General features: G+C 54.6%; 10 protein-coding genes across 10 annotated transcripts; 5 read left to right on the forward strand and 5 right to left on the reverse strand.

Annotated features, from left to right (window-relative positions):
• Window positions 1-86: 86 nt before the first annotated feature.
• Window positions 87-911, reverse strand: J7T54_002170 (uncharacterized protein; the record flags this gene model as incomplete). Its single annotated transcript, XM_051504779.1, has 1 exon — window positions 87-911. The coding sequence occupies one exon, from the start codon at window positions 909-911 to the stop codon at window positions 87-89; it is 825 nt and encodes a 274-aa protein (XP_051363864.1).
• Window positions 912-1490: 579 nt separating this feature from the next.
• On the forward strand, window positions 1491-4360 carry J7T54_002171 (glutamine-dependent NAD(+) synthetase; the record flags this gene model as incomplete). Its single annotated transcript, XM_051504780.1, has 13 exons — window positions 1491-1639; window positions 1742-1748; window positions 1817-1862; window positions 1909-2004; window positions 2065-2259; window positions 2398-2434; window positions 2491-2613; window positions 2668-3242; window positions 3296-3488; window positions 3538-3638; window positions 3692-3705; window positions 3765-3965; window positions 4016-4360. 13 exons carry the CDS (start codon window positions 1491-1493, stop codon window positions 4358-4360), a joined length of 2082 nt encoding a protein of 693 aa, XP_051363865.1.
• Window positions 4361-4823: 463 nt separating this feature from the next.
• On the forward strand, window positions 4824-6845 carry J7T54_002172 (uncharacterized protein; the record flags this gene model as incomplete). The annotated part of the gene is made up of 1 exon (XM_051504781.1): window positions 4824-6845. The coding sequence occupies one exon, from the start codon at window positions 4824-4826 to the stop codon at window positions 6843-6845; it is 2022 nt and encodes a 673-aa protein (XP_051363866.1).
• A 1036-nt stretch (window positions 6846-7881) lies between these two features.
• Window positions 7882-10091, reverse strand: J7T54_002173 (putative RNA-binding protein C17H9.04c; the record flags this gene model as incomplete). Its single annotated transcript, XM_051504782.1, has 4 exons — window positions 7882-8922; window positions 8984-9690; window positions 9818-9875; window positions 9936-10091. 4 exons carry the CDS (start codon window positions 10089-10091, stop codon window positions 7882-7884), a joined length of 1962 nt encoding a protein of 653 aa, XP_051363867.1.
• A 1099-nt stretch (window positions 10092-11190) lies between these two features.
• On the reverse strand, window positions 11191-11581 carry J7T54_002174 (uncharacterized protein; the record flags this gene model as incomplete). The annotated part of the gene is made up of 3 exons (XM_051504784.1): window positions 11191-11260; window positions 11341-11445; window positions 11550-11581. 3 exons carry the CDS (start codon window positions 11579-11581, stop codon window positions 11191-11193), a joined length of 207 nt encoding a protein of 68 aa, XP_051363868.1.
• Window positions 11582-13359: 1778 nt separating this feature from the next.
• On the forward strand, window positions 13360-13798 carry J7T54_002175 (Plasma membrane proteolipid 3; the record flags this gene model as incomplete). The annotated part of the gene is made up of 3 exons (XM_051504785.1): window positions 13360-13405; window positions 13474-13500; window positions 13566-13798. The coding sequence occupies 3 exons, from the start codon at window positions 13360-13362 to the stop codon at window positions 13796-13798; spliced, it is 306 nt and encodes a 101-aa protein (XP_051363869.1).
• Window positions 13799-14839: 1041 nt separating this feature from the next.
• Window positions 14840-16351, forward strand: J7T54_002176 (uncharacterized protein; the record flags this gene model as incomplete). Its single annotated transcript, XM_051504786.1, has 1 exon — window positions 14840-16351. The coding sequence occupies one exon, from the start codon at window positions 14840-14842 to the stop codon at window positions 16349-16351; it is 1512 nt and encodes a 503-aa protein (XP_051363870.1).
• A 411-nt stretch (window positions 16352-16762) lies between these two features.
• J7T54_002177 (CTD kinase subunit alpha-like protein) lies at window positions 16763-19259 on the reverse strand (the record flags this gene model as incomplete). Its single annotated transcript, XM_051504787.1, has 4 exons — window positions 16763-16973; window positions 17038-18534; window positions 18660-19194; window positions 19247-19259. 4 exons carry the CDS (start codon window positions 19257-19259, stop codon window positions 16763-16765), a joined length of 2256 nt encoding a protein of 751 aa, XP_051363871.1.
• Window positions 19260-22297: 3038 nt separating this feature from the next.
• Window positions 22298-23881, forward strand: J7T54_002178 (putative esterase-like protein; the record flags this gene model as incomplete). Its single annotated transcript, XM_051504788.1, has 6 exons — window positions 22298-22987; window positions 23040-23175; window positions 23227-23341; window positions 23395-23509; window positions 23558-23686; window positions 23732-23881. The coding sequence occupies 6 exons, from the start codon at window positions 22298-22300 to the stop codon at window positions 23879-23881; spliced, it is 1335 nt and encodes a 444-aa protein (XP_051363872.1).
• A 163-nt stretch (window positions 23882-24044) lies between these two features.
• J7T54_002179 (60S ribosomal subunit assembly/export protein loc-like protein) lies at window positions 24045-24611 on the reverse strand (the record flags this gene model as incomplete). The annotated part of the gene is made up of 1 exon (XM_051504789.1): window positions 24045-24611. One exon carries the CDS (start codon window positions 24609-24611, stop codon window positions 24045-24047), a length of 567 nt encoding a protein of 188 aa, XP_051363873.1.
• Between the last annotated feature and the right edge of the window lie 842 nt (window positions 24612-25453).

Genomic DNA, 25453 nt, shown 5'->3' on the forward strand with positions numbered 1-25453 from the left:
TACTCCGTACTCCGTACATTGAAAGACATCCCTCTCTTATCACGAAACCGATGTCCGTACGAAGCAAGACATGACAAGCACGAGCTTCAGTGGTGTTGGCTCAAAGTCGCAAGTGAAGAATAGCTCATATCGCTCGTACCACCATCTCCAGCCGCGAGAAGGATGTGTTGCAGCTCCCGCAGTGTGTTGACCCTCGGCGGGCATGAATCCAGGGACACACTCTTCCCTTCTGCGAGATGGATGGAGATGATGCCTTCGGCCATGGCAGGCTGCATGTCTCGCTGCTCACTGTCACCAATGTACGCCATATCACCAGAAGATATGCCAAGGTGCTCCAGGACTCTCGAAAACAGACCGTCCCTCTTCGACGCCCCAAAGCGGTTCGTTGTAGCGAGGAAATCAATGTAGCTTCTGATGCCGAGAGCGTCGACCGCTCTCTCCTGTGCATCCTGCGGGCCTTCGGTAATCACCATGATCTTTTTGCCCATGCTCTTGATGGTCGATAGGAGGCCTTGCGCTCCGCACTTCAGCTCGAGGTTGGCCACCAGAGTGGCTTCATAGGACTCCAGAAGCTGATTCATAAGCTCTGCATCGTGCGGTAAGAAGAACTTGTCCAGAAGGAGTCGGAATCTTTCTGTACGATAGTGAAAAGATGTCTTGCCATCGGAAAATGCATTTGCTGTGCTAGTCTGGAGAATCTTGGTGTATTCCTCCCTAAGCGCAGGCACAGGTGTACCGTATCGCTCAGAGATCTCTGCGAGAACCTTGCTTACAGCTGCTGAGGATGCGCGGCGGAATTCGTGCAATGTATCGTCCAAATCGAAGCCGATCCACGATTTCTTCATAAGGGTAGCTCGTAGCCGTGAGACTCCGTTCCGGTTAACAGAAGATGGTGGACTGTCCATATCCATTTTGGTAGGTGGTGGGCTGAATGGACGCGATTAAACCTTGCATTTGTGGCTTATGGCGGGATGCTCGGGACCTGTGGCAGACGCGCTAGTCTAGAGCTTTCGGGAAATAACAGAAGAGAGCAACGATTCTCCGTGGTAGCATAAGTGGCTTATGATCACGAATTCATAGCAGGTGACGACATGGTGGTGTTGTTCGGATGTGGTTTGCGATCTCCTTGTCGCCGATTTCGGGCACTGCGGGAACCCTCAACGAGGAACCCAACTTTAACGTAGCTCACGAGGCCTGGCATCTACACAAACCCAAAATGTCGGTTACTCGAACGTGAAATCCTCGAGTTGCTTCAGATACTACAACTGAGGAGTTTTTTTTCGCCAAAGTCAACTGATTCCTCTGCCTGCGAAAGCCTCTGCACTGGTTGTGTACACGATACAGAGTCCGAGGTGCCCCGCGATAGTGGGCCGGTCTATCAGCAGCCTCAAAGAGTCAGAGTCCAGTCCTCACTCTCAACACCAAGAACAAGCCTCTGCTCCCACTGTCTGACGCGATAACATCTGCACTGCACCTTATCGTCCTTCAGTATGGCTGGCGCTTTCCTAACGGTCTGCGCTGCCTCGGCGCCATCTTGCCCGCTTGATTTCCAGGGCAACCTGAAGCGGATTCTCCAGTCCATCAAGGAGGCCAAGGAGGCCGGGGCAACGCTGAGATGTGGCAGTGAGCTCGAGATCTGGTAAGCGTCATGACCTTCCGACAGAATTATAGAACGCTGACACCCCAATGGCGGCTATGGTTGTCTCGATTTCCATCTCGAGAGCGACACTGAGATGCACAGCTGGGAGGTACGTTGGACGGGGTTCGCGGTCGTCCCCCTGCCCAATATCCTATCCAGGATACTGACACTCCTCAGGTGCTTGGCGAGATTATATCTGATCCGATATGCAAGGATATGCTGAGTCTGTCATTGCGCTCAGACGTTGGTCTAATGGCTAACGTAGACAGTTGACGTGGGAATGCCTGTTCGATCTCGCAATGTCCAGTACAACTGCAGGGTGCTGTGCTCCTACAGCGTCATATATGGCATCAGAGCGAAGCAGGGTATGCCACCGAACATATCACATTCATGTACCAAAGCAAGCTAACGCTAACTCTGCACAGCGATGGCCAATGATGGCCTTCACTTTGAAGCGCGCCACTTCAGTGCTTGGGTGAAGGAGAGGCAGGTCGAGCAATGTACGCTGCCGCTTCACATCCAAAGCATCACGGGTCAAACCACTGCTCCCATAGGAGATTTCATCTTGAGGGCAAGGGACGTCAGCATCGGTGTCGAGACGTGCGAGGAAATGGCAAGCAGTCACACTCCCCACGTCTATCCAACGTGCTGACCTGTAGTAGTTTGTCCCACGGAACCCTTCCGTCTTCCAAGGATGTATGTAAACTGCGAGCATCGGTTTGACATGATGGACATTGCTAACGAAGCAACTCATCCAGTGGCGGGTGCCGAAGTTATCCTCAACAGCAGTGCCAGGTAAATCTACATCACCGACTCTACTCCCCGAGATTCGAATCGGCTGACCTTTGTAGTCACGCGGAGCTCCGAAAACTGAAACAGAGGTTGGACCTGATTGCCAACTCTTCCCGCAAGAATGGCGGCCTATATATGTACGTTAACGCATCCGGCGTTGATGGCGAAGCCCGTCAAATGCAGTAAGTCGACTCGATACCCCAGTTTCGCTTGCACCGCAGCTGACTTGTCGCAAGCGACGGGAGCTCCCTTCTCATTCTCAACGGCGAGGTTCTCGCTCAAGGATCGCAGTTCAGCCTCAAACAGGTCGAATGCACCGTGGCCACGGTCGACATCGGCCGCGTGCGCAGCTACCGGGCCAGCGCCGCGCGTGGCGTACAAGCTGCGGCCCAGCAACTCTACCCAGAGGTCGAATGCCCCCTGACACTATGTGTCTCAGCCGAGGAAATCTATCTGTCACCTACAAAGACTATTGCGAAGGAAACCCCAATACGCATCCTGGATCCCATGGACGAGATAGCGCTTGCCACAGCAGTCTTCCTCTGGTCATACTTGGTACGGACAAACTCGGCTGGCTATTTCCTGGCGTTATCCGGCGGCCTCGACAGTAGCACAGTGCTGCTCTTCGTCTATTCCATGGCAAGGCTGGTTTGCCAGTCGATAGAGGCCGGTGAAGAAAGCACCCTGCAGGATCTGCGCAGAGTTGTTGGCATCGAAGACTACACGCCTCCGAATCCAGAGGATGTTGTGCGAAGACTGCTCACGACTGCCTACATGGGCACGTCCAACTCGAGCTCGGAAACGCGTTCGCGTGAGTCGACCATTCCCTCGACCCGTGGCAAGCCAGACTAACAGGCCGTGCAGGCGCAAAGAGACTCGCGGAGAGGCTCGGTGCGTATCACTTGGAAGTGGAAATTGACGACATTGTGGCCGCCGAAGAGAACCTGATCGGTCAGGCCTTTGATGGCTTCAAACCCAAGCACGTCGTCGAGGGGGGCAGTAATGCTGAAGGCCTCGCCAAGCAGAACCTGCAGGCACGCACAAGAATGATTGTGGCGTAAGTCTCGTACGGCAGTGCTCAAGCTTCAGATGGCTAACCATATTAGGTACTCCATGGCCCAGCTGTCGACGCAGGCAAGATCGTTGCCTCGTGCGGGCACCAGCCTCCTCGTGCTTGCGTCGTCTAATGTTGAAGAAGGCTTGCGAGGTGAGTTGGAAAGCCCCTGTGAGACCATGGTTTGTATGACTAACACGTCTCAGGTTACTTCACAAAGGTAAAAAATCTAGTTTCGTCTGCTGCAGATCCCTCGAAAGTGGCTGACGTGAACAATAGTACGACGCATCAAGCGCGGACATAAATCCTCTCGGTAGCATCAGCAAGATTGACATTATGGCATTCCAGAGGCACGTCATGAAGGCCTGGGACCTCCCTATACTGGCAGAGTTTATCTCCGCAACACCAACCGCGGAGCTCATCCCCCTGAAGGAGGGCCAGGCAGTACAGACCGACGAGGAAGAGATGGGACTGACTTATGTACGAACCACTGGCAGTCCCCGAAGCATATGTCAGCTAACAGTGAACAGCGCGAGTTGAGTACCTTTGGAAGACTCCGAAAGGTGCACAAATGCGGCGCATGGTCGACCTACCTGAGACTCCTGGCGGACTGGAAAGAGGAGCGCTCCCCGAGAGAAACGGCGGACACAGTGTGCCGCTTCTTCAAGTGGTGGGCCATCAACAGGCACAAGAGCACGATCCTGCCGCCCAGCATACATCTCGAGTCGTACTCTCCGGACGACAACCGACATGACCTTCGTCCGTTCTTGCTCGCGGTCACCTGGCCGTGGCAGTTTCAGAAGATCTATGCGCATGTAGAGGAGCTGGAGAAGGGCTTACGCAAGAGGGAAGCCGCACAGGCTGGCGCTGCGTGAGGCTCTGAAACATACCACGATTGTGCTTGGCGAATCTCCTCGAGGATTTATAGCTCAGGTAGCCAGGATAAACAAAGGTCTAACTCTATATCAACGGTGACCCCGTTCCTCCTGCGACGCAAACTGGTCAAGTGACATGACTACAGGTATGTGGCCTAAACCGGGCGAGCAAAGGGCCACATTCACTTTCCGTCCCATAGTAAAGGGGGAACAATACAATCGGAAAGGTCCACGATTCACCTTATGTGTTGTTGGCGATGATTTTCGTCTGACGATGAGCTCAGGTCGTAGTGAGCAGGTCGCCAGCCCCGTCACAATGGTTCGTTTGTGTTTCACAAGCGACATCAATAAGACTGTTGTTTACTACTACAAGGACCTTGAGAATACTCAAATAAAGTCCGACGCATATTATCAAACCAAATGACCAAGCTAGTCCTTGACCCCGAAAACAGTGCTCGTCATCATGCCTCGCGTCGAAGACAAAGAGATCACCTTCTACGACATCACCTCCATAGTCGACAAAGCCAGCCAAGCAAACCTCGACACCGGTCTTGCTCGCTCGCTCGCCATTCAGTGCTTGCAACAACTCGTGTGTGTCGCGGTGGTGAGAAACAAGGCCCTCACAAAACGCGAAGCGATCGCCATCGTCCAGCTACAATGCCAACAAGACACAGATCGCTCACCATCGGCTGATGCTGCAGCGGTCGAAGTAGAGAGCGACTTGATTCAGGGGTTCATCGAGGATGCAATCGCCCATTCTGATTTGCAAAATGAGACGCGAGAGCAACCTCCTTTGGAAACCGACACTCGGGCGTTCATAACGACTCGCCAACCTGCGTCGCAACCATCTCAAGACCCCGTTGCCCACGGAATCGACATTGAAAAGACCACCGTCGACGGTCGCTGCGAGTATAAGTATAAATTTAGCAAGTCAGTGCTTGATCAATACTTTCAAGGCCGGGATCCCTACTCTGTGCCCCGAACCGCGGAGGCGCCACGACCTGTCAACGAGATAAAGAGGGGCGACCTCATCGGCGTGCTCTGCCAGACTGTCGAGCTGGCTGTTGAAATCGGCAAACATCTTCGCCCTCGAGATATTCTCCACCTGTACATTGCCAGTCGCCAGTTCCGCCAGGCTATCAACGGCTACATGCTCTCCAGCATCCGCATCTGGATCAACCACCGCTGCCCTGAGGCTGGGCTTATCTTCCCCTTCAAATTGTACAAGAACCAAGTCGTTCCTGATCCCTCTGGTCGAACCTGGGATGACCAGTATCAAGGTCAAGCACCCGCCACACTTGCCCCCGAGAGGATAAACACAGTTCGCACCGTTCCCGGCCTTCGATACCTCCAGCTCGTCGTGGGTCGAGACCGATACTGCAGAGAGATTGTCGCCATCATGGCACGTAGCGGCCACCGGACGCCCAAGACAATGTACGAGACGCTTCTACGCATGTGGTTGCTCCTCGACGTCTCGACCACCGAGCACCGTCGCGCCATGCTACGCAACCGCACGCTCTGGCGGGACACGGACCTCTACAACGCCCAGCTCTTCTTCATCAAGCTCGGTCTGCACTTTAACGACCCAGTCTATGGCCCTTGCACCTACGACCTCATGCATCTCATGCTCGGCCAAAAGGGCCTCTACCCCCTCTGGCAGCTCCTCCTCCGCAAGCGATTCACCACACTCCACGAGATCATCGACCTCAAGGTCCGGTACGACTACCAACCCTCCCGCCAGAACTGGGCCGCCGCCGCAACAAATAGCAAAACCGTCCACGGCGTGCCCCTCGACGAGATAGGCATCTTCCACCGCGAGGGCTGGGGTCAAGGCAAACTGCACCTCTTCCGCCCAGACGAGCTCATCCCCATTGAAGCCGTACAGCGCGGGCTGCAGCTCAAAAAGCACATCCGGCACATGATTCTCTGGGGCCAGTTCGACCGAATCACGGGCGAGAATCTCGTCCCCACCGAGGAGGAGATCTACATCTCGGACGAGGACGGGACACTGGCGCACATGGACACCACCACGCACTGGAAGAAGAAACACGCCCTGAAGAAGCGGTGGCACATGCTCACGCCCGAGCAGCAGGACGCGATCAGGGAGGAGGACGAGGATAATCGGCTGAGGTGTCTCGCCTGGGCACATCCCGACTCAGACGTCAACTCTGACTTGGAAGGAGAGGACTCGGACTCGTCGTCTACTTATAGCCTCAATGACGAGATACGCAGGGGCTACATCCCGCCACCGCTGACCAGGGGAGAAGGTCCACCTCCGCAGAGCGACAGCGACCAGAAGAGCTGGGCTCGGTTCGTCACTGAGACACTGATGGGCGCCATGCCCGAGATTAACCCAGACCTCGCCTTGAAGTGGCAGGGCGCCGGCCCAGGGGCTGGTCACATTGACTTGCAGTGGATGAGAGAGGAAGGATTTGATGTGGATGACTTGATACAGAGGCAGCCTGGCGAGGCGGTTGGTGATTAGCGACATCTAACTGTACCTGTCGTTCCACATAGGAAGTTGTACCCATGTGGACTCTGTGATCAGGCCAAGACGCCGTGGAAAAGGGGCAAAAACAACAGACATCGACACACAGACAGGCCAGCAGCTCAAAGTGAGAACAAAATGACATGTAGACCAATGCTTACCAGAGTGGCGAGCACGCCTCATCTAACAAGGCAAGCAAGACCAGGCCAGAAGAAGTAGATAAGCTTTGATGAACCCTGACTCCCCCATTGCCAACCAACCCCCCGGAGCTACAGAGAGCGCCACCAGCCAAGACAGTTCCCTTCACTCCGTTCGCTATGCACCGACGCGACCGGACACCGCTCCAGTTCATTTCGCAGCAATATATAAAGATCGATGACCCCGCCAGTTGTGTAGATGGGGAACCCCTGCAAAATCTCCAACCACCCATCGCCCACAGGAGCTCCCCATCGACCTGTCTCATTTTGTGTGAGGAAAAAAGAAAAACCCAGGGTCGGCCATGACGCCTCACTCCGCGCTCCTCCTCTGTAATCCTGCAAAGAGTTTTCGGGGGTTGATACTAAGCCAGGCGACGGTCGTCCTGCCAAAAGGACAAGATATCGATAGATTCCCCCTCTAAGCCAAAGACCTGTTCGTCCAGATTGCCGACTCAAAGCGGCCATGATATAGCCAACTTTTCCGTGCGCGGGCCATCAGCTCGCGCCCTCGCCAAGTTTTTCTTTCGTCTCCCGAGACGAGCAACAAAAAGGTGTAGAAAGCAAAAGATAGACAAAAACAAAAGGAAATGGTGCAAACGAGGTATCCGACACTCCAGCCAACCAACCGGTCTTCCCAAACCGAACCTCGCGCATACACACAGGGATAAGGCACATGTACATAATTGTGTCCATCCTGCAATCCCTGAAACAATGGTCTATGCCAGAAAAGGTAATTGCCGTTGCTCGAAATAGAATCTTCCTATATTCGTAGTTCCGGTTCGTCATGTACTTGAATCGGAAAAGATATGTAGCCACAAACGTGCATCAGGCTACGCTTAAGCGGGCGATTTGCTGGGGCCGCCGCCGCCGTTCTGGCGAGCGTCGTTACCGCTGACAGACAGGCCGCCCATGCCGCTAGACAGGAAGGCGAAGGGGTCATTCTCGGGGTTGCCGCCGCCGCCGTTATTGTTGCCGTTGTTCGCGCCGTAGAAGTTGTTCGAAGGTCCCGCGGAGGCTGGGCCATTTGATGCCGACTGGAAAGCAGCCTCAGCAGCACGGCTGTCGAATGGTCCAGCAGAATGGGCGCCAGGGGCAGCGCCGAAGCCCTGGGTGTTAAGTGAGCTTGGGTAGCCACTGCCACCGGCGCCACCAATACCAGCTGGAAGGAAGTGACTTGGGGGGCCTCCAAAGTGCTGGTTGTAGCCGCCTGCACCAGAGCCGCCAAAGGAGCCGCCCGATGCAAAGGGACCGGATCCAGGACCTGGGGTGCCAGACATGGAGCTCTGGCTCATGCTGTACTGGGACGTGTTGTCCATGGACGGACCAGGGCCAGGGCCAGGGCCAGGGCCAGGGTAGCCCGAGTCGGCAACGACCGCAGCACCAGCACGGCTGGCACCGCAGCGAAGGCAGCAAACGTTCTTGGCGAAGTTGTGGTAGCCACAGACCTCGTTGCCGCACTTCCAGTCACCAGCACGGAAAGGCACAGCACCGCTACCGCCCATGCGGCCACCACCATGGCCCATGTGGCCGTGGTGTCCGCCATGGTGAGGAGGGGGGCCACCCATCATGTGAGGCGGGCCGTAACCGCCGCCGTAACCATAACCACCGGGGGCGCCCGCACCGCCCATCTCTTGGTGGCCGCCGCCACCGCCGGCACCCATGGCAGGGAACGAGCAGCGAAAGCATGCTGTACGGCGCTGGAAATTTGAGAAGCCACAAGAGGGGCAGGTCCAGTCGCCGGGACGAGGTCGGTTCTTGCTCGGAGGAAATGGGGTTAGGATATCTTGAGCGCGGTCGAGGACACGGCTGGATGAAGGCGAGACCTCGATGGCCTTTTCGTTGAGGGCGCGACCATTCATGCACAGACTTTCGGCAGCCTAGGAGAGGTTAGTGACTCATGTATGACAACGAGAAGCGCATTCGTTGGCTAAGGCTTACCTCTTCGTGGGAAGAAAATACGGCAAAGCCGGTGCCCGTGGGCTTATGCTGCTCAGGGGTACGCAGGGTCCAAAAAGCGATGGGGCGGCCACCAAACTGAGTGAACCAGCTCTCGAGCTCGGACTGAGTGGTGTCGTGAGGGAGTCCGGACATGTGCAGCACCTTGCTGCGCTCAGAGAGGAAAGCCCGCACATCAGCGCGGGCATCCATAGGTCTGGTAAGGACATCGGGATGCTCGCCCCGAGGCTGCGACTTGCGGATCAGGCCGCCGAGCACGCGGGCCAGGGTGACTGCCTCCTCCATAGCCCTGCGAGGCGAAGCAGGGGCGAGAGCCTGTAGATGGAAGGGCAAATTGTGCTTGATAGGGGCGCTCGACTGGACGGGCTCCACCTCGAGAGCAGCGCAGATATTGGACAGCATCGACGGACCGAATGGTAGCGATTCTGGGTGGCGTTGCTGCCAGCGCTGGTACTCGGTGCGGAGATCGAAGGTGCGCGAGTGCTGCAGGTAAGGGGGTAGCACGACGGCCTTGTCGCGGGCCTCGCGTGGAAGCTGGACGCGGAGGTCCCAAGCATCGAGTGTAACAAAGACGAAATCGAGGTTCTTGCTGGTGAGGTGCTCGTTGGCGAACGTGTCGAATCTAGTGATAGCGTCTCTAAAGGTACCCGCGTTTCGGACATGTTCCCAAGTCAGGGTGGTCAGGCTCGCTGGATAACCAAGTCAGCATTGGCTCCGATTGTGTATACTGATTAATTGAGCGAGCAAAATGCACGCGCTGCATTTGCCGACGATAGTGGTGGTTCTGGTTGTTGGAGGGGTGTCTCAGGAACGTACTGCAGAGGGGGGTGATGGGTGTGTTGACTGGCTTGACAAGCACACTTTCATGAGCGAGCTACAGAGCAAAAGAGTTAGCTGTGCTGTTCAGAAGGTCTCGACACTTGGGACGATTTACCTCTTCAAGCGAATTGGCGTCGATCAGGATCCATCCAAGCTCGATGACCTCGGCAGAGTCTTTGGTGACATAGACACCGTGCTCGTCACAGGTGGTCGCAACGTGGATAACCACATAGCGGTCAACGCTAAACGGAGTTTGTTGTTGCGAGGCCATGATGAAGCGATTTCGAGGCGATCTACCGGAGACAAAGAGCGAGATAGAGTAGCTGCGGATAGCTAGTGATGGGCAGACGAGGCGTTGGTCTGCGAATGCAAACAATGCAGGTAGCAACTGTCGGCGGCGGGCGGTTCGTCGGTCCGGCCTGGCTGTCTGGAATCTGTCAATCAGCTGGTGACAATGGCGAGCAGCAGCTTGTGACCCAGCTGGCTCGGCGTGACAGAATAAGCGAGAGGAAAGGGGGGAGGGGAGGAGAATGGGCTAATGGCGATGCTGGCGTGAAGACGTTTTACCAGACTGAAGCTCTCGCAACGGGGAGGTGAGGCAGCAGAGAATAGAGAAACTCAATCCCAGGAGTGGAGGCAGGCGCCGAGGCGTGCCCGCGTCTTGCCCGGCACAGTGTTGGAGGTCCCTTCCCACAAGGCTTCACTGCTGACAGCGTGTTGGTTCGGGTTCCTGAGGGCGGGAACTGGCGTTCTCAGGAGGCGCCCAGCCTGAAAGCCGTTGGCCGTTGCGCGTCGAAATGTGGGGTTTGGCTATCCGCACAGTGAGGGCTCTCCAAATATAGTGTGGGCACGACGCATTTCCTCTCCATCCGACGTCCTGGTGTGGTTGGCAAATGCGATGACAGGTCTGGAGTAGATGAAAAGTACATCTGGATAATAGTGATTTGTGTCCTTTGGAAAGCCAAACAACAGGTTTGCCATCATCTAGAGGCAAACATAGTCTAGCCATGGCCGTTGAACTATCCGTCATTCACCACGAGGCATGAAGCTGGAGCTGCACTAATAAAGGCACAGTAAGCGCAGCGGTGGCCCTTGACAGGCACAGCGCGCTAACAGGTACATACACCCACTCTACATGAAGACATCGAGCGCGCGCCTCACTGTTCCGCCTCAATACGTAAGTAGGCGAAGATTGTTGACCATGTTCAAACAAAAATAACAACGCCATGAGACCCCAAGTGTAGCCTACATGTACCCCGACAATCGTTCAGGCACAGTGACACACGAACGTGGCACAGCCCTCCACGCGCAGTGCAAGCTCCAACGGTCACCACCTACAGTATATGACGTGAACAAGCACTGTCCCAACGTTAATCGGGGACGTCAAGTCCCTCATACGTCGGATCCCGTCCCGTCCCGCTAGTTGTATCCGCGAGGACCCTTCCTTCCACAGACCGTTAGTTAATCAGTCACCGGTCTATACGATCCTGCATGTTCCAACAGGATGACGACTAACTTACATTCCATTATATGCGCTGCTGCAAGTGACGGCTATGATGAGAATCTCTTCGTCACGTCCCATCTCAGCGGCTTTGCTCAGCTTCTGGTTCCGCACCATCACTTTCCTAGATTCAGTCAGCATGCGCCCTCAAGCCCCCAAGCTCGCAGCTGTACTACGGACATGAGGCAAACTCCGCTGCCAATCGCAGCCCCAGGCCACATCGCCTACCTGATATAGTACTCAGCTTGGCTTTTCCGCATCCTTTTACGGTATGGCAATGTGGAGAGCAAGGCTTGATTCATGGTCCATGTTCCAACGCGGGCTGAGGAACCGGACAGGACTGAAAGGCCTCCCTCTGGGAACACAACTCAGGGCTGTCCGAACACGTTCTGTTCCCTTTTGCAATTTCGCTACGTGGAGAGCTCTTGAGGTTGGCCCGCGCGCTGCCGGCACTTGGGGTTGCTGGTACACAGGTAAGAGCCGTCACCTAAACGATGAGCTCCAAGTTGAAGGCGTCCTACCGCACTTTTAGGCCTTTGACGAGTACAGCGACTGTCGGCATGGAATTTTATGCTGTTCGGTGGCTAGGGACTAGCTCTCACGATGCCAGATTCCTTTCGCGTATCGGCGACCACATCTTGGCGATCATAACACGGCTACCTATATAAGTTGCATCAACGGCCATGTCCTATGTCATCTCATGGACAGGCAGCACGTGCTCTCATGCCAACTTGCACAGCCAAGAACCGCAATAATGGGAATTATATCCCCCGGCGCAACTACCGCGCTTGTCCTCGAAGGCATCGAAGCGCACTTGCAACCCAACGTGCGGTATGCCGAGACATGGACGCCTATATAAGTGAGGGTTGAGCCTAAAGTGACGGGCATACCTCACACACCAGTCATAGACATGGCTGAAGGATGATGCTCTATACCGCGTCTCCCCAGCGGGCAACGACGCCCTATCTTCATCTGTGGAGCAAGGCATGTGTGAGTAGCTCAGCACTCCCACGCATGTAATATCTTACGACCAGGACGTCTTTAGCGTCACCTGCATAGCCAGTGGCAAAGCATTCTCAATTTCCCAGATCCGCCTGGCGCCAGAAATAGCATCGGCGAGTGCAAGTACAGTCAACCGATCATCTACGAGGCTATCGAGGTGGTTGTCGACGAGGGTCTGCCCGCCTTCGGCGGTGTCAAGTGAGCGGTGTGGTGAATGGCGGCGCGCAAGTACTGGGCAAGGCCACCAGGATGCTCGCCAAACTGTCCGATGGTACGCCCAAGTGGGAGATTTGGGCTCAACTTCGTGAGCACTTAGACGACGATGCTTGTGAATTCAGTCCAGGACAGCTATCGGAGGAGCCTACCGGTCTATTGAGGAGAAGTCGAGTGCCGTCATCTAAAGGGTGGCTTTGGAGGGAGCAATGTGTCCCTGAAGTCAAAGGAGGATGCGGGCTGTCAATAGCTGGTGCTACGTACGGCGTATACCAGAGATTTGTGGACTCCCGCGTGATAATGCGCATGTGCGATGCGATGCGGCTGAGCGGCTCTGCTCTGAAGACGACAGTCCCTGCATACGTATCCGCACAGGGCGCCGAATCCGAGGGTGTTCGTCAGCCACCAACGACTGGAGGAGTCGTTGGGCAAAGCGAGACGGTCCGAGCCAACCTGAACAATATGGATCTTTGATTCATTTTATGTCAGCAATGCCTAGGTACTTTAGGGTTGTGACTTGTTCCGGTTCGTAGTCATTCGCACCTGCCGAGCCAGCAGTGAGGCGTACGCGTACCGCGTACGTCACCCCATCATGCCATCCTGTACGTCGATACACGTCATGGCTCGTACCTTACCTTAAGAAACATACATCTCCAGTAGATTCGAACTTGGGCGAAACATTGCTTCTTAGCTCTCCTTTGTCAGAACCTTACGAACTCTCTCCGATCCAATATCATTCTTTTAAATTCATCAGTTGAGCACGAGTCGCCTGAGTTGACTACCCTACTCCATCTTTTCCGTAACCACCAACAAGTTCGCCACAATGGGTGGGTTTGTCGCGGTCATCCTGGTCATTGTCAACCTATTCTGTATGATTGCAAAGTTTCCCTGGCTCTACGTTTATGGCTGATTCTTTACGCAGTTCCCCCCATTCCAGTATTCGTTCTGGCAGGATGCGGGATGGGTACGTGATTTCGATCCAGCTCCGGGTGTCTTGGCAGCGAAGCAACACACTAACGAATCCATCAGACCTACTGATCAATATCCTGCTCACAATTCTGGGCTACTTCCCCGGGATTCTGCACGGCTTCTATGTCATTTGGGTCTACTATGATCGCCGCGAACAGGCCGCTCTGGGGCAACCCGCACCAAACAACGCGCCTGGCATCTACAGCGAAAAGGTCCAGGCCGGTGGTCGCCGCTACGGCACGATGGGAAGACCAGCGCCATCTGCACCTGCACCGGCACCAGCCTACAACTGAGGTGTCCGATAGTTGCGAGAAGTTCGCTTCCATACCAAATCGAGTTGAGTGCGCGAAGATTACTGGGCGGTCTCCTGTAATTGTCTGTACGTGAGTACTGTCCGCTCAAAGACGCTGTACCCTATCCCTGCATCCTATGTGTGGTAGTAAATGGAATTTGATCAATTCAGTTCGGCACGAACCGCTGTTCCAACCGCTGTTTCAAACGCTACCTAGTACTTTGAATGCCACTAGTCAATCCGATTGTCTCAACATTGTATGCCGAGCCCAAGGGACCAATGGGTGTTTGCCTGCCTCCTCGCCGTGTGCGTCCTGCTCTGCGACTGGACCTTTAAACGGCAGCCACGACACGTTGCATATCTTCCGACGCTGGTGATTCGATGAGGTCGCACTGTTCCCTTTTGTTTAAACTTCATTTCGATCAATGAGATGCCCTTCCACTAAACCACCACACAATCATCGCATTCATCAAGACGATGAGCTAAAGTTGTGTTGCCTGGCTGTCTGGGGTTCAAGGGCCCCTCTTCTTTCTACAAAGTACCCTGTCACTTCGAACCCACCAAAATTCCCAACGCGGGGCATTTCTGTGACTTGCCGATCTTCGGTCAACACCCTGTCTGGGCGTTGACTTCTCCAACCCTCTCGACCGACCGACTGACCGCCAGCTTTCCTCCACGTCGACCGTGCATCGCGGCTGCATATCGATTCTCCTCTTCCAGCGCAGCGCGCATTTGTCCAGCATCGATTTGCCCCTTCCATTCGTCAATTGACGCTGGCCCGCTCAACAAGCCCCGACTGCCAATACGCCTATGCAGCGTGTGGCCTAAGTAATCGATCCGCCGCCCCTCTCGAGACACCAATCTTCCTCTGCTCTTCTGTCCTGCAATACCACGCATGGACTTTGTTTACTGCAAGGCAGCATAGTACGGGCATATACACGCCTGGAATGGTCCACTTGCGCACCGAGTAGCGAGACGCCCCTGCTAGCCAGGTACTGAGAACCTACGAAGCAACGCACATATATCATTGGCAAGGTTTACCATGGAACCCTCCGCCGCCTCTGTTCCTTCCTCCCCTCGACTTTCGCCGGCTCGAAAGACAAATGCTCCACATCACCAACGCTCGATCTCGGACAATGCTTCTCTGCAGGGCCATGTGGTGACCAACCGTCAGGGTGCCTTTCCCTTCTCGTTCATCCGCTCGTTCCAAACGAACCCATCGTCCACGACTCTCGTACACTCCGTTGCCGAGGGCAAGGCCATCCCCGTGGATAATTCGACCGCTGAGAACCGGACGTCTGCGCTCAGGGAGCTCAACAATAACTATCCCAGCCGCCATCGCTACGAGCGTTCAACAGGTGCGCGAAGCACAACTTACTCCGAACCTGTCATTGTCCGGAGCTACTACGCACCCCAGAACAATAAACCGATAAGCACTTCTCGCAGAGGCGTCGTTGTCCACGGAGGCCTGGGCACGGTTTCGCAGAGTGGGAGATCCGCCACTGCTCGCGGCCGTAGCATGCCCTTTGCGAGCTCCGTAGCGACCGCCAGAAACGGAATGCTTTCCAAACTAGCCCGAGGCGCTGGTGGAAAAGGAAATGGGTCTAGTCCTGCGGATGAGACCAAGCTGCCCCCCATCGAGGCTTTCACCTTTAAAGGTTTCATGACCAACATGGACGTGCAGGAGGCTGGGAGTGATATCAATGCTGATCTTGACCGCATCGCAGAGATCTGCGCAAAGTCTAGATACTCGTTGAGCAATCAGTACGAAGTGCATTACCATCCTCACGGCTCCGGCTCGACGTTTATGGGCTCGCCGAGCGGCAACGATGGGCAGGGACCGACGTTGCAAGTGATCACCTCTGATGACGACCGAAGTTCGAAACGCTCTCGAAAGAGACGCAACGGAGCCAGGCGGAGCAGTCGGGCCATGGGCACATTGGAGACCATTATGTCCTCGAGCCGGTCCTCAGACGAGGATAAGTCTAAGAAGAACAAATCAGCAGCTGAGCTCGCCCGCGAGGTGCGCGGCAGAGCTATCGAGCGAGGTTCAGGGCGTGTGTCACCTGTCTCAGCACCGAGCATCACGACAGGCGACGAACACAGTCCGATGGCGCCAAAGACCCCACAGGGTAGGAGGTCAGCATCCCTCGCGCTCATCGACAGCTCCATCAATGTGCAGTCAAACGTTGACACGACATCACCCCGCAACTCCAACAGCGCGCTGCTCAGCGAACCGGCTCACCCAAAAGCCTCGACGAGCCATCTGGAGATTCGCACAGTCCCTGAGAGGGAACAGAACAAGGAGAATATTCCTCCGCCCCCGGCGAACACTGTGTCACAAATCTATCGAAACTCGACGAAAAGGGCATCGCTACCGGCTAACCAGCCCGGGACACCCCAGGGCTTCATCTCCACGTTGACCGGTTGGATGCCATGGCGCGCGGGTGAGGCTAATGTCCCCAAGGCCGCCGGGCGAGCAGAAGGCAGTCTCCGCGAGCTTTTGCGCTCGACGGATACGAAAGGGAAAGGTGTGCAGAGGGATGCTAGCTGAGGCTGCTTCTGAAGGACGACCTTATGACGACTTATGATATTTATGAGAAACGGAACTGGGCATGAACAAGCCCCAGTAGTGGCCAGCATTGTGTATACTTATAGTGTTGGTAGACAGCACTTGAAGAAGGAGTGGCCACACATCACTGCGTCTGAAAATAGCATTGTGTGCACCAGCTCAACCATACTCTTACGGAGAGGATTATTGCCCCCCAGGGGTATATATAGATGTTGTACATACTTTGCCCGCGCCCACCATTTCCTGCTGCCTGCCTCTGAAATGCCCGTTCCCAAACGCCGTAAAAAGTGTGATCTAATCAGAGACCAATGGAACATATGAGACAAACAACTTTCGCCTCTAACTTCCTATTCAAACCGTCCGTGCCGCTATCATCGGCGTAGGCCAATACTCCTACGCAACCTCCAAAGCATCCTCGGCACCGACATCAACGTGGGGTCTCTTGGCCTCGGGCGCAGCAGCAGCTTCTTCGGTTTCCGCAGCTCGTTTCTTCTCCTTTTCGCGGGCGGCGTTAGCCTTGCGAGCCTCACGACTTTTTCGTTCATTCTCCTTGCGTAGCGCCTTGGACTCAAATTCGTGCCAGTCACCCTCGATATCAGCGAGTCTACGTGGGGAAAGGAATGTTAGCGTCTCGTGCGATTTGGTGGGAGATGTGGCAGGTGACGTACTCTACTGCCTGTCTTGGCAAAGGCTCTTCCGTGAGGAAGTAGTCATGTTGTAGAACCTCAGCCGCCGTGGGTCGTTTGGCGGGATCGTAGTGGAACATGCGCTTGAGGAGATCAAAGGCCTTGGGCGTGACTCGATCCTCGTATTTCTCCGCAAAGACGTTCTTCCTCTTGACGGTTGGTTTGAGGAGCTCAAACCACGCCATGTCGACGAGGCCAGGCCAGTCCCGCAAGTTGGGCGTACCGAGGATGCCGTAGATCTTATCGAGTTGGCTGAGTTCGGTACCGTCTCCGGGGAAGATGGCCTGCCGGACAAAGATCTCCACCAGGACGCAGGCCGCACTCCAGACGTCGACGGCCGCGGTGTACTGCGTTTCCCCGAGGAGTAGCTCTGGGGAGCGATACCAGATGGTGATGACGCGATTGGTGTAATCCAGTCGATGATGCTTGGCGAAGAATCGAGCAAGGCCAAAGTCAGCTAGTTTGAGGATACCTTCGCTGCTGACAAGAATATTGGCTGCTTTGAGATCCCGATGTAGCACCCCACGGTCATGTAGATAGTCGAGGGCATCAAACATCTGCTTCGCAAGATGCTTCTTCTGCGCCGGGTTCAGTGTGAAGCTAGGGTGGTTGAGGAGGCCCGTCAGGTCATGGGAAAGGTATTCAAAAACCATGAAGCAGTCGTTCCTCTCGACCATGACTTCCTGAAGATTCACAATGTTGAGATGTCTCAACGACTGTAGCAGCTTGATCTCTCTCACCGCTGTCACCGGGAACCCGTCTCTTTCGCCTTCCATTCGCAAGCGCTTGAGGGCGACAAGGTCCTTTGTGTACACGTTCAACCCCTTGAAGACCTTGCCGTACGTGCCAGATCCGATCACAGACTCGTTGCCAGGCTTGCGGAAGAAGACAGACTCTGAAATCACTTGCTCCGAGGGGAGTGTCGGGCGAGGTTTTGGCCGCCTCATTATCTTTTTCACTTTGCGCATCCGCGGTACAACTCTGGGACCATCAGGTATGGGTGGAAGCGATCTCGGATCAGGTCGCCCTCTCGCTGAGGCGGGTTCAGTTGGCGCGGACGCCGGGGGTTGCCTGTCACTGTCTGCCCTGTCGAGCGACAACCTCCTGCGTGGAGGGGCGTTGAACTTCTGGGATATCTCAGGTTTGGGCGCAGGTGGTTTCGAGGGGCCCTTGAAAGCAAAGCTGAACTTGTTGCTTGGTCCAGTCGGCGGCGGACGTCCCGAGCCCGACGGCCCAGTAGGTGCATTGGGAGGGTGACTGCCATTCGTGTCCGAAGCCTTTGAAGACTCGTCGATGCCAACGTCTTGAGGCTCAGCCTCCCTCGATGGCTGGTCCGCATAATCATTGGGTGAACGATATTGATCGTTGAGCTCGTCCGGCGGCTGACCATGTCCTGATCCACCACCCCATTGTGACGATTTGTAGCCCATGCCACGTGGTCCGCCACGACCGTTGTATGGAGTTCCACGATGGTTCCCGCTATGGTATCCTCCACGATAAGATCCCGGGGGTGGCCCATAAGGCCCATCCTGTGGCGGCAGATCGTAATCTCCCGGACCTTGATGGTACTGGTACTGATGATAAGGAGGCGAATAACGTCCTACTCTACCACGCCGGTTGGGGGGATGAGGTGAACGGGTCGGCGAAGCACGGTATGAGCCCCCACGCGGAGAACGTGGATATCTGGGATCAGGAGGAGGGTAGTGTCGACCATGTGGGAAGTCGTAGTCGCCGCGATACGGATCGCGATGACGCATTTCCTCATCATAATAGGCAGCGGCAGGGCCATCGGGCGTAGGCCGTCGAACTCTCCTGTTTCCTCGACTAGACGGAGAACGGGTTCTGCCCCTGCGCTCGCGAGGGCGTGCCTCGTTGTCGTTGAGGCTTGCAGATTCGAGAGGTGCAAGGCTGGATGGTTCGATCGGCCGCTCCATTGGAAAGTCTTGATGACCGAAGCGATCAGCTCCGTCGATCCTTGAGTGCCTTGACTCGTGTCTGTCGCGGCGTGATGGCTGGTCACGCGGTGCTTCTGAATCTTCGCGGTGTCTGTTCGACCGCGACGAAGAATGGTCGTCCTGGGTAGGCGACGCGTGAACACGAGGTGAACCCCGTCGCCTGCCGTGCGGCGAGTGACGACGACTGTGTTTCGAGCTATGGTTACGGTCACGATCCTTCTCACGATACCGACTACGTTCCTTGTCCATGTCCTTGATCTTGTCGCGGCCACGATCCCTGCGAGAGGTACTAGAATGTCTTCGAGATCGTTTGCGATGACGATCGCTGGGCGAACGTGTCCTACTTCTGTGCCTTTTGGGGACAGACGGGGACTCTTTGTCACGGCCGCGGCTTCGGCTGCGTAGACGGTGGATATCGCCCAATTCTGGGTCACGTTGTTGCTTCTCTCTGAATCGCGGAATCAAATCCTGCGCACCAGCCGGACGGCAGGTGTCGCTATCGCTGGGAGATTGTCGAGTGTTGCGTTGGATTTTGTCTGGGGAATGCCTTGAGCGAGCGCGTGAGGAGCGAGCCTTTTGACTATCATGATCCGGCGAGCGTGGCCGTCGTCGGGGCGGAGACTGTCGTCGTTCAGATGAATGCGCGCGTCCTTCGGTGCGAGATCGATGTCGATTCTCGTCAAGGTCCATGTCATCTCGGATGGAGTCATGAGAGCGTGGTGGACGCTCTGGCAGGCTTGCCATAGTTGACGCCTTGAGACAAGGCAAAACTGTGCTGATTCTGGATAATTCAAGCCAGGGTTGATGGCGGGCCAGTGCAGTCGGGGCAATCAGTGTTCGAGTGCTGGGTGGGATTGGCCGTGGCTTAGCCGACATGGCAACGCTGTACCACAGCGCTAACCAACCCGGTTATCTGCGTCCGCGTCCAAACTTGCTTTGGCAACAACATTGCAACTGGTCGCGCGAGGTTGTGAATGAGAAAGTCCTGGTAACTCATTCTCTGCTGAGTGGATCAGGTATTCGCTGCGATTCGAAGGCGGCTGTCGAGACGTGGCGACCGGAGTAGACAGACCTGCAGCTGTGGCAGAAAGATATCGCCCACGCATCGTGGTACTCCGTAGAGCGTTGCAGCAATAGCGTGGACCCTGGCTCGGTGACCTCATCTGTAAGATAAGGTTTACTCCTTAGGTCAAAACCGAGGTTCATAGTTGTCACCAGGTCCAGGCTCCTCGCGGGTGCGTGGTTCGTTGCGCACAACAATCCGCACGCAACATCACTCAAACGCAAGGCCATCAACTGAAGGCCTAGCTTGCTAGCTCGCCGCCTCCTGCCCGCCCATCAAGCGCGACCATTTCCGACCGTACCGTACTGGCAAGTATGTCCACCTGTGCGTGTTCAAGTCAGATCGATGCCAAAAGACACGCGATCCCGACAAGTCATTCATGGGCGTTTGAGAACTACATAAGGGGGCAAAGGCCACGCCACGTCCGAGATTTCCACCGTGACCGTGCATAATTCAGTCAAAGATGTCAACAGCGACAGCTATACTCAACGCTGACGCTTTGGCATGACGCAGGTTGCACTGAAATCCCGATGGATGCCCAGGTTTCTCGGGCAATGGGCAGGCAAGGCCTGGGGACTGATATGCATCTGTCGGACATAAAAACCTTGACCGCCAAGCATATGGCCGGCAAAAGAGTCACAACCCTCTCTTCCTTTTCATGTTCAAGCAGTTGAGCCATGACATAGGGTTCCGAACCCGACCTCCATCTTTGGATACCGCCTTATCGGGAAGTGAACGAAAGCTTCTTTGAAGTTCAGCAATTGCTGGGTAGTATGAGGAGTCAGAATGTCCCGAGGGAAAGGCATGCCAAACGCCATTACAGATGGGCAAGTCGGTTCCGGACGCAGCCTTGTGTAGTATTAGTAATTCATTACTTCGCAGCGAGCGCGACGCAATGCCCTAGTCCTTGGTTCCATCAGCGCCCTGTGGTTGTCTGGTTCAGACCGCTAATTCGGCCATATTGTAGGGTCTGATGTGCGAGGAGTGTCGATCAGTCGTCGGAATAATTCGTGCCAGCAACGATGTCAGCTACCGTGAGTGCTCAGCATGGACTCGTAAAGCCGGCTGGTGGAGTTCGAGGTCAAGTCGTTCGCGCATCGCATAGAGCCTGCCATGGCAGAGAAACTCACGCTGCGACACAGGGCATGGCCGTTGATCCGAGATGGTCTCTGCGAGGGCCCAAGGTGCGGTGGGAATGGTGGTGCGGTAATTGCTGTACCGCCCAAGCCACCACTGTGATGCGTTGGCACCAAACACGACGGCCAAGTCACGTGCCATGTCACTCCGCGCCGCTAGCCACTCGTGGCTTCTTGATTGATCCAAGCACCCGTTCCTGATTCTGTGATTATCAACGTTCTAAGATGAAAATCACATAGTATAATCATTAGTTTTTCCTACGATATCCATGTACCTTATGAAGTCATATGGCTCATCCATATGGACGTATAAAGCGGCAGAATCTTTGCCTTCCGCATGAAATGCAGCGGAGCGTGACGCAACTTGTGCTCACTTTATTTGATGCATCAAGTCTTGGTAAGCAGATTGTACACTCAAAGGCAATTGTTGATTGTTTCCAAGTTGACTACGTCTTCATTGCCATGATCAGTAGCCACAATGTTATAAATTTAGATCTTATTGAACAACTACTTCAGCACGGAAGCAACGACATAATTATGCTCATAACCGGATTTGGCACTGCGAGACGGACGGAGTTCAGTCTTCCACACCGAGTTTAAATGCCTCGGCACGGACTTCGACACAATTTCTGTCTGTACTCAGTACACAAGAACGGACTTTATCTATGAGGGTAAAGTAAGTTGAAGACGTTCGTGCAACAAAATCTCAATGTACTGAAAGCAGCTCGGTCAATTTCACGCTGCAGAAAATGGACTTTCTGGGCGATGTGTACCGATGGATGCGATGAAACACGAGAGAAATAATATCGTACAGCATGGACTCGAAGTCGTCCGTGGGCCTTCATCGGCCGCATTCCTAGGGGTCCACACACATGTTGGCCCGGGCTTTCTTGACCTTGGTTCGGGATACGCCTTAATTCACCTCTACACTGTTCAGGGCCCCTGATCTCCAAGTCTAGTCTCTCGCTTCTTGTCGAAACTGTGCGCGTGGGTTTCGTTGCTATATCTCTGAATTGCGGAGGACACCCAGGATACACTGCACATCGATTGGCTCGTCAAAGGCACAACGTCACCAACAAACTCTCACAATGGAGTGGCTCGGCCGTTCAAACATCGACTTCACCCACGCACCTACCACGCGTACCATCAAATCCCGTGGCAAGTCCCAGGTGGTCACCGACTCTTCGCAGAAGAGTTTGGACGAAGCCCACCAAGATGTTAATCTGTTGAAAATTGTAAAGGATGCGACGCCTCCCTGCCAGCTCAACCCTCTTCTCTTCAACGGCCATGTGCAGACCATGTGGACGGCGACCAAGCCACATGGGCCGTCAGTGTACTACCGGCGTCGTATTTTCACAGCAGATCTCAAGGAATATGAAGGTACCTTTGCCGTCGACTTTGTGGTTCCTCCTCACGATGACGAGGACGACAGCATTTCATTCCCTAGGACAGTGAAATTTACGGAAAAGCAATGGAAAGCTGTGGATGCCGGGTCCAACGACGACAAGCCAATGCTGGTCATCCTGCATGGTCTATCCGGAGGCTCTCACGAAGTCTACTTGCGGCACTGTATCCAACCATTCATTGAGCAGGGAAATTGGGAAATCTGCGTAATCAACGCGCGTGGATGTGCAGGAACCAAGATTACGAGCGGTGTCCTGTACAACGCACGGGCGACATGGGATGTCAGGCAGGTCGTGAAATGGATCAGGAAGACGTTCCCAAACCGACCTGTCTTCGGATTGGGGTTCTCCCTGGGCGCAAACATGCTTACGAACGTGAGTATATCTGACCAGAAGCCCACGGCGGAACGGCTACTGACGTTTGAAGTATTGTGGCGAGGAAGGGCCAAACTGTGAGCTGAAGGCCGCAGTTGTTTGCTCAAACCCCTTCAATTTGGAGATCTCAAGCAAGATCCTGCAAAGCAGTTGGATTGGGAAAGAGGTCTATCTGCGAGTCATGGGCGGTATGTATAGTGCCTTGAAATGACAAGGCTCGTGTTCGCTGACCTTTGTAGGGTCCATGAGGGCGCTTGCGCAGAATCACAAAGATGATCTAGCGAAGAACACCGGCCTAGACATGGAAAAACTTGTCAGCGTGAAGTATCTGCATGAGTTTGACGAGTTGGTACAGTAAGTGGATTGTTGGCATAACATACAGTAGACTGCGACGCTGACGTGCCTAGATGTCCTAGCTGGGGCTACCCGACCGTATACTCGTATTATCGAGATGCATCTTCCACCGACGCGGTGCTGTCAATTAGGATACCATTCCTAGCTGTGCACGCGGTCGACGATCCTGTAAGTTCCCTATCCAGAACATATGCGCCACTGACTTACAATGCGCAGATCGCAGTCAAAGAGGCAATCCCATATGAGGAGTTCCGCCAGAATCCAGACACAATCCTTCTGACGACATCGATGGGCGGACATCTGTGCTGGTTCGAGTCAGGAGGCTCGCGGTGGTATACCAAGCCGGTATGTACTCCCTTCGACCCGTCATCGTTCATGCTGACAAGTCAGGTATATAACTTCCTGAACCACATGGCTTTCGAGACGGACTTGGAAAGCGTCAAGCCAAGCAAGGACCCCGAGACCACGGGCAGCAATGATAGAGGGACCAGATACGTCCCCATGCGACGCAACCTATTCATGCCGCACGAGGCGGCATAGAATGGTCACTATAGATATAGAACGTACCGTACGACGAGGTCAGGTTGATAGAACGGAGTCATAATATCGCAATGCCAAGATTTGCATAACATTATCAATGCTTCCATGATATCCCGTACGCCAGTAACACCTAGCAATGCCAGCATCATCCGCGCCCCTTTTTTTATGCGAATGATACGCTCTTCCGTTTCGAAGGTTTGCCCATCTTTGTACCCGCAGAAGCAGCACCCTTGATGTTATCGTCGTCCTTGTCAGTAGGGCCACGCTTCCTCTTCTTCCTGAGCGACTCCTTCACGTTCTCCAACTTGGTCTTGCGCTCCTCTTCCTTCTTTGCCGCCTCCTCCTTTCTCGCTTGTCGAATCTCCTCCAACTGTCTCGCCTTTGTGATCTTGCTCTCAATCTGGCCCTCCTTCTCTGCTTGCACAAGTGACATGATGGTCGTCATCGCTTCCTTGTCGTCCACAAAGACCTTGCCCTTCTTCTTGCCTTTGGGTTTGACGACGCCCACAGGCGTAATCATGTTGAGCTTGGGGATGTTGAGCTCGGTGTCGGTGTAGGTCTTCCTCTTGGGCTTCTTGAGCAGAAGCGCGCGGTTCTTCTCCTTCAACTGTGTGGCGTTGACGGGCCCTTTGCGACCAGCCGAAGATTTGCTGGATTTCGGTTTGTCGTCGTCGGTCTTTTTAGGACCCGCATTCTTGTTCTTTATGGTACGAGTTTTGGAGGGCGCCATGGTAGCGGAGATGGGCGAACAGTGATGCTTGCTTTTCACGTCTGACGGGGAGTGATGATGCTAGATGGGGAGCAGCTGTGGTCGCAATGGTGAGATGATGGGAATCTTGGGAAATTTTTAGGCGATAAGAGGTGACGAGGGGCGATAAGAACAAATTTGTGGGACACGACTTAGGAGTTCTCTATGTACTCTGTACGTACCTTGGAGAAATTCATCGACTGGTAAGATCACTTCTTTAGCATCTTTAGTCAGACGTCACAGGTGTTACTTTGGTCTTCGCTCCGGAGTCGAATGCAATTGAGCATTCGCAGACCGGACGTGGCCTTCTGTAACACTGTCCGTCGAACAGCGCAGCTGCGAGGTGCAACCACATCACCCAACTAAAGAGTACCTATGGGTAATTATCTCGTAAAGCGACTGGAATTCGTCTTGACTGCATCGTCTTGACTGCATCACAGCTGCGTCGAGTACATGCCAGAACCTTGTGCAGACTCCACGGCGCATATGCTGATCCTACATGAGCTTCAAGTGAACGAGGACTCATCGTCAAGGCCTTCCTGGACGAATCTCAAGTCGGATGTGTGGAGGCTTGATTAATGAATGGGTCTTTTGAACAAATTTGGGCTGCCATGACTGGCGCCCTCGCCAAAGTTCTGAGGCCGAATCCAATTGCAAAGTGGCTGAATTTTGCAACAGAGTCCACCTCCTCTCACCAAAGGCCCCAATTCTCCAACACCTGCAGCACTGTGACCCAAGAACGTCCAACGTCCTTCCGAATCAGTCCACCCACACCACCATTTCCATCCAACCAAGCATTCGACCACCATCAACATCATCATCAT

This window comes from Emericellopsis cladophorae (genome assembly GCF_022114955.1).
Source record: "Emericellopsis cladophorae strain MUM 19.33 chromosome Unknown NODE_10_length_638493_cov_120_236322, whole genome shotgun sequence".
NCBI lineage: Eukaryota > Fungi > Ascomycota > Sordariomycetes > Hypocreales > Bionectriaceae > Emericellopsis > Emericellopsis cladophorae.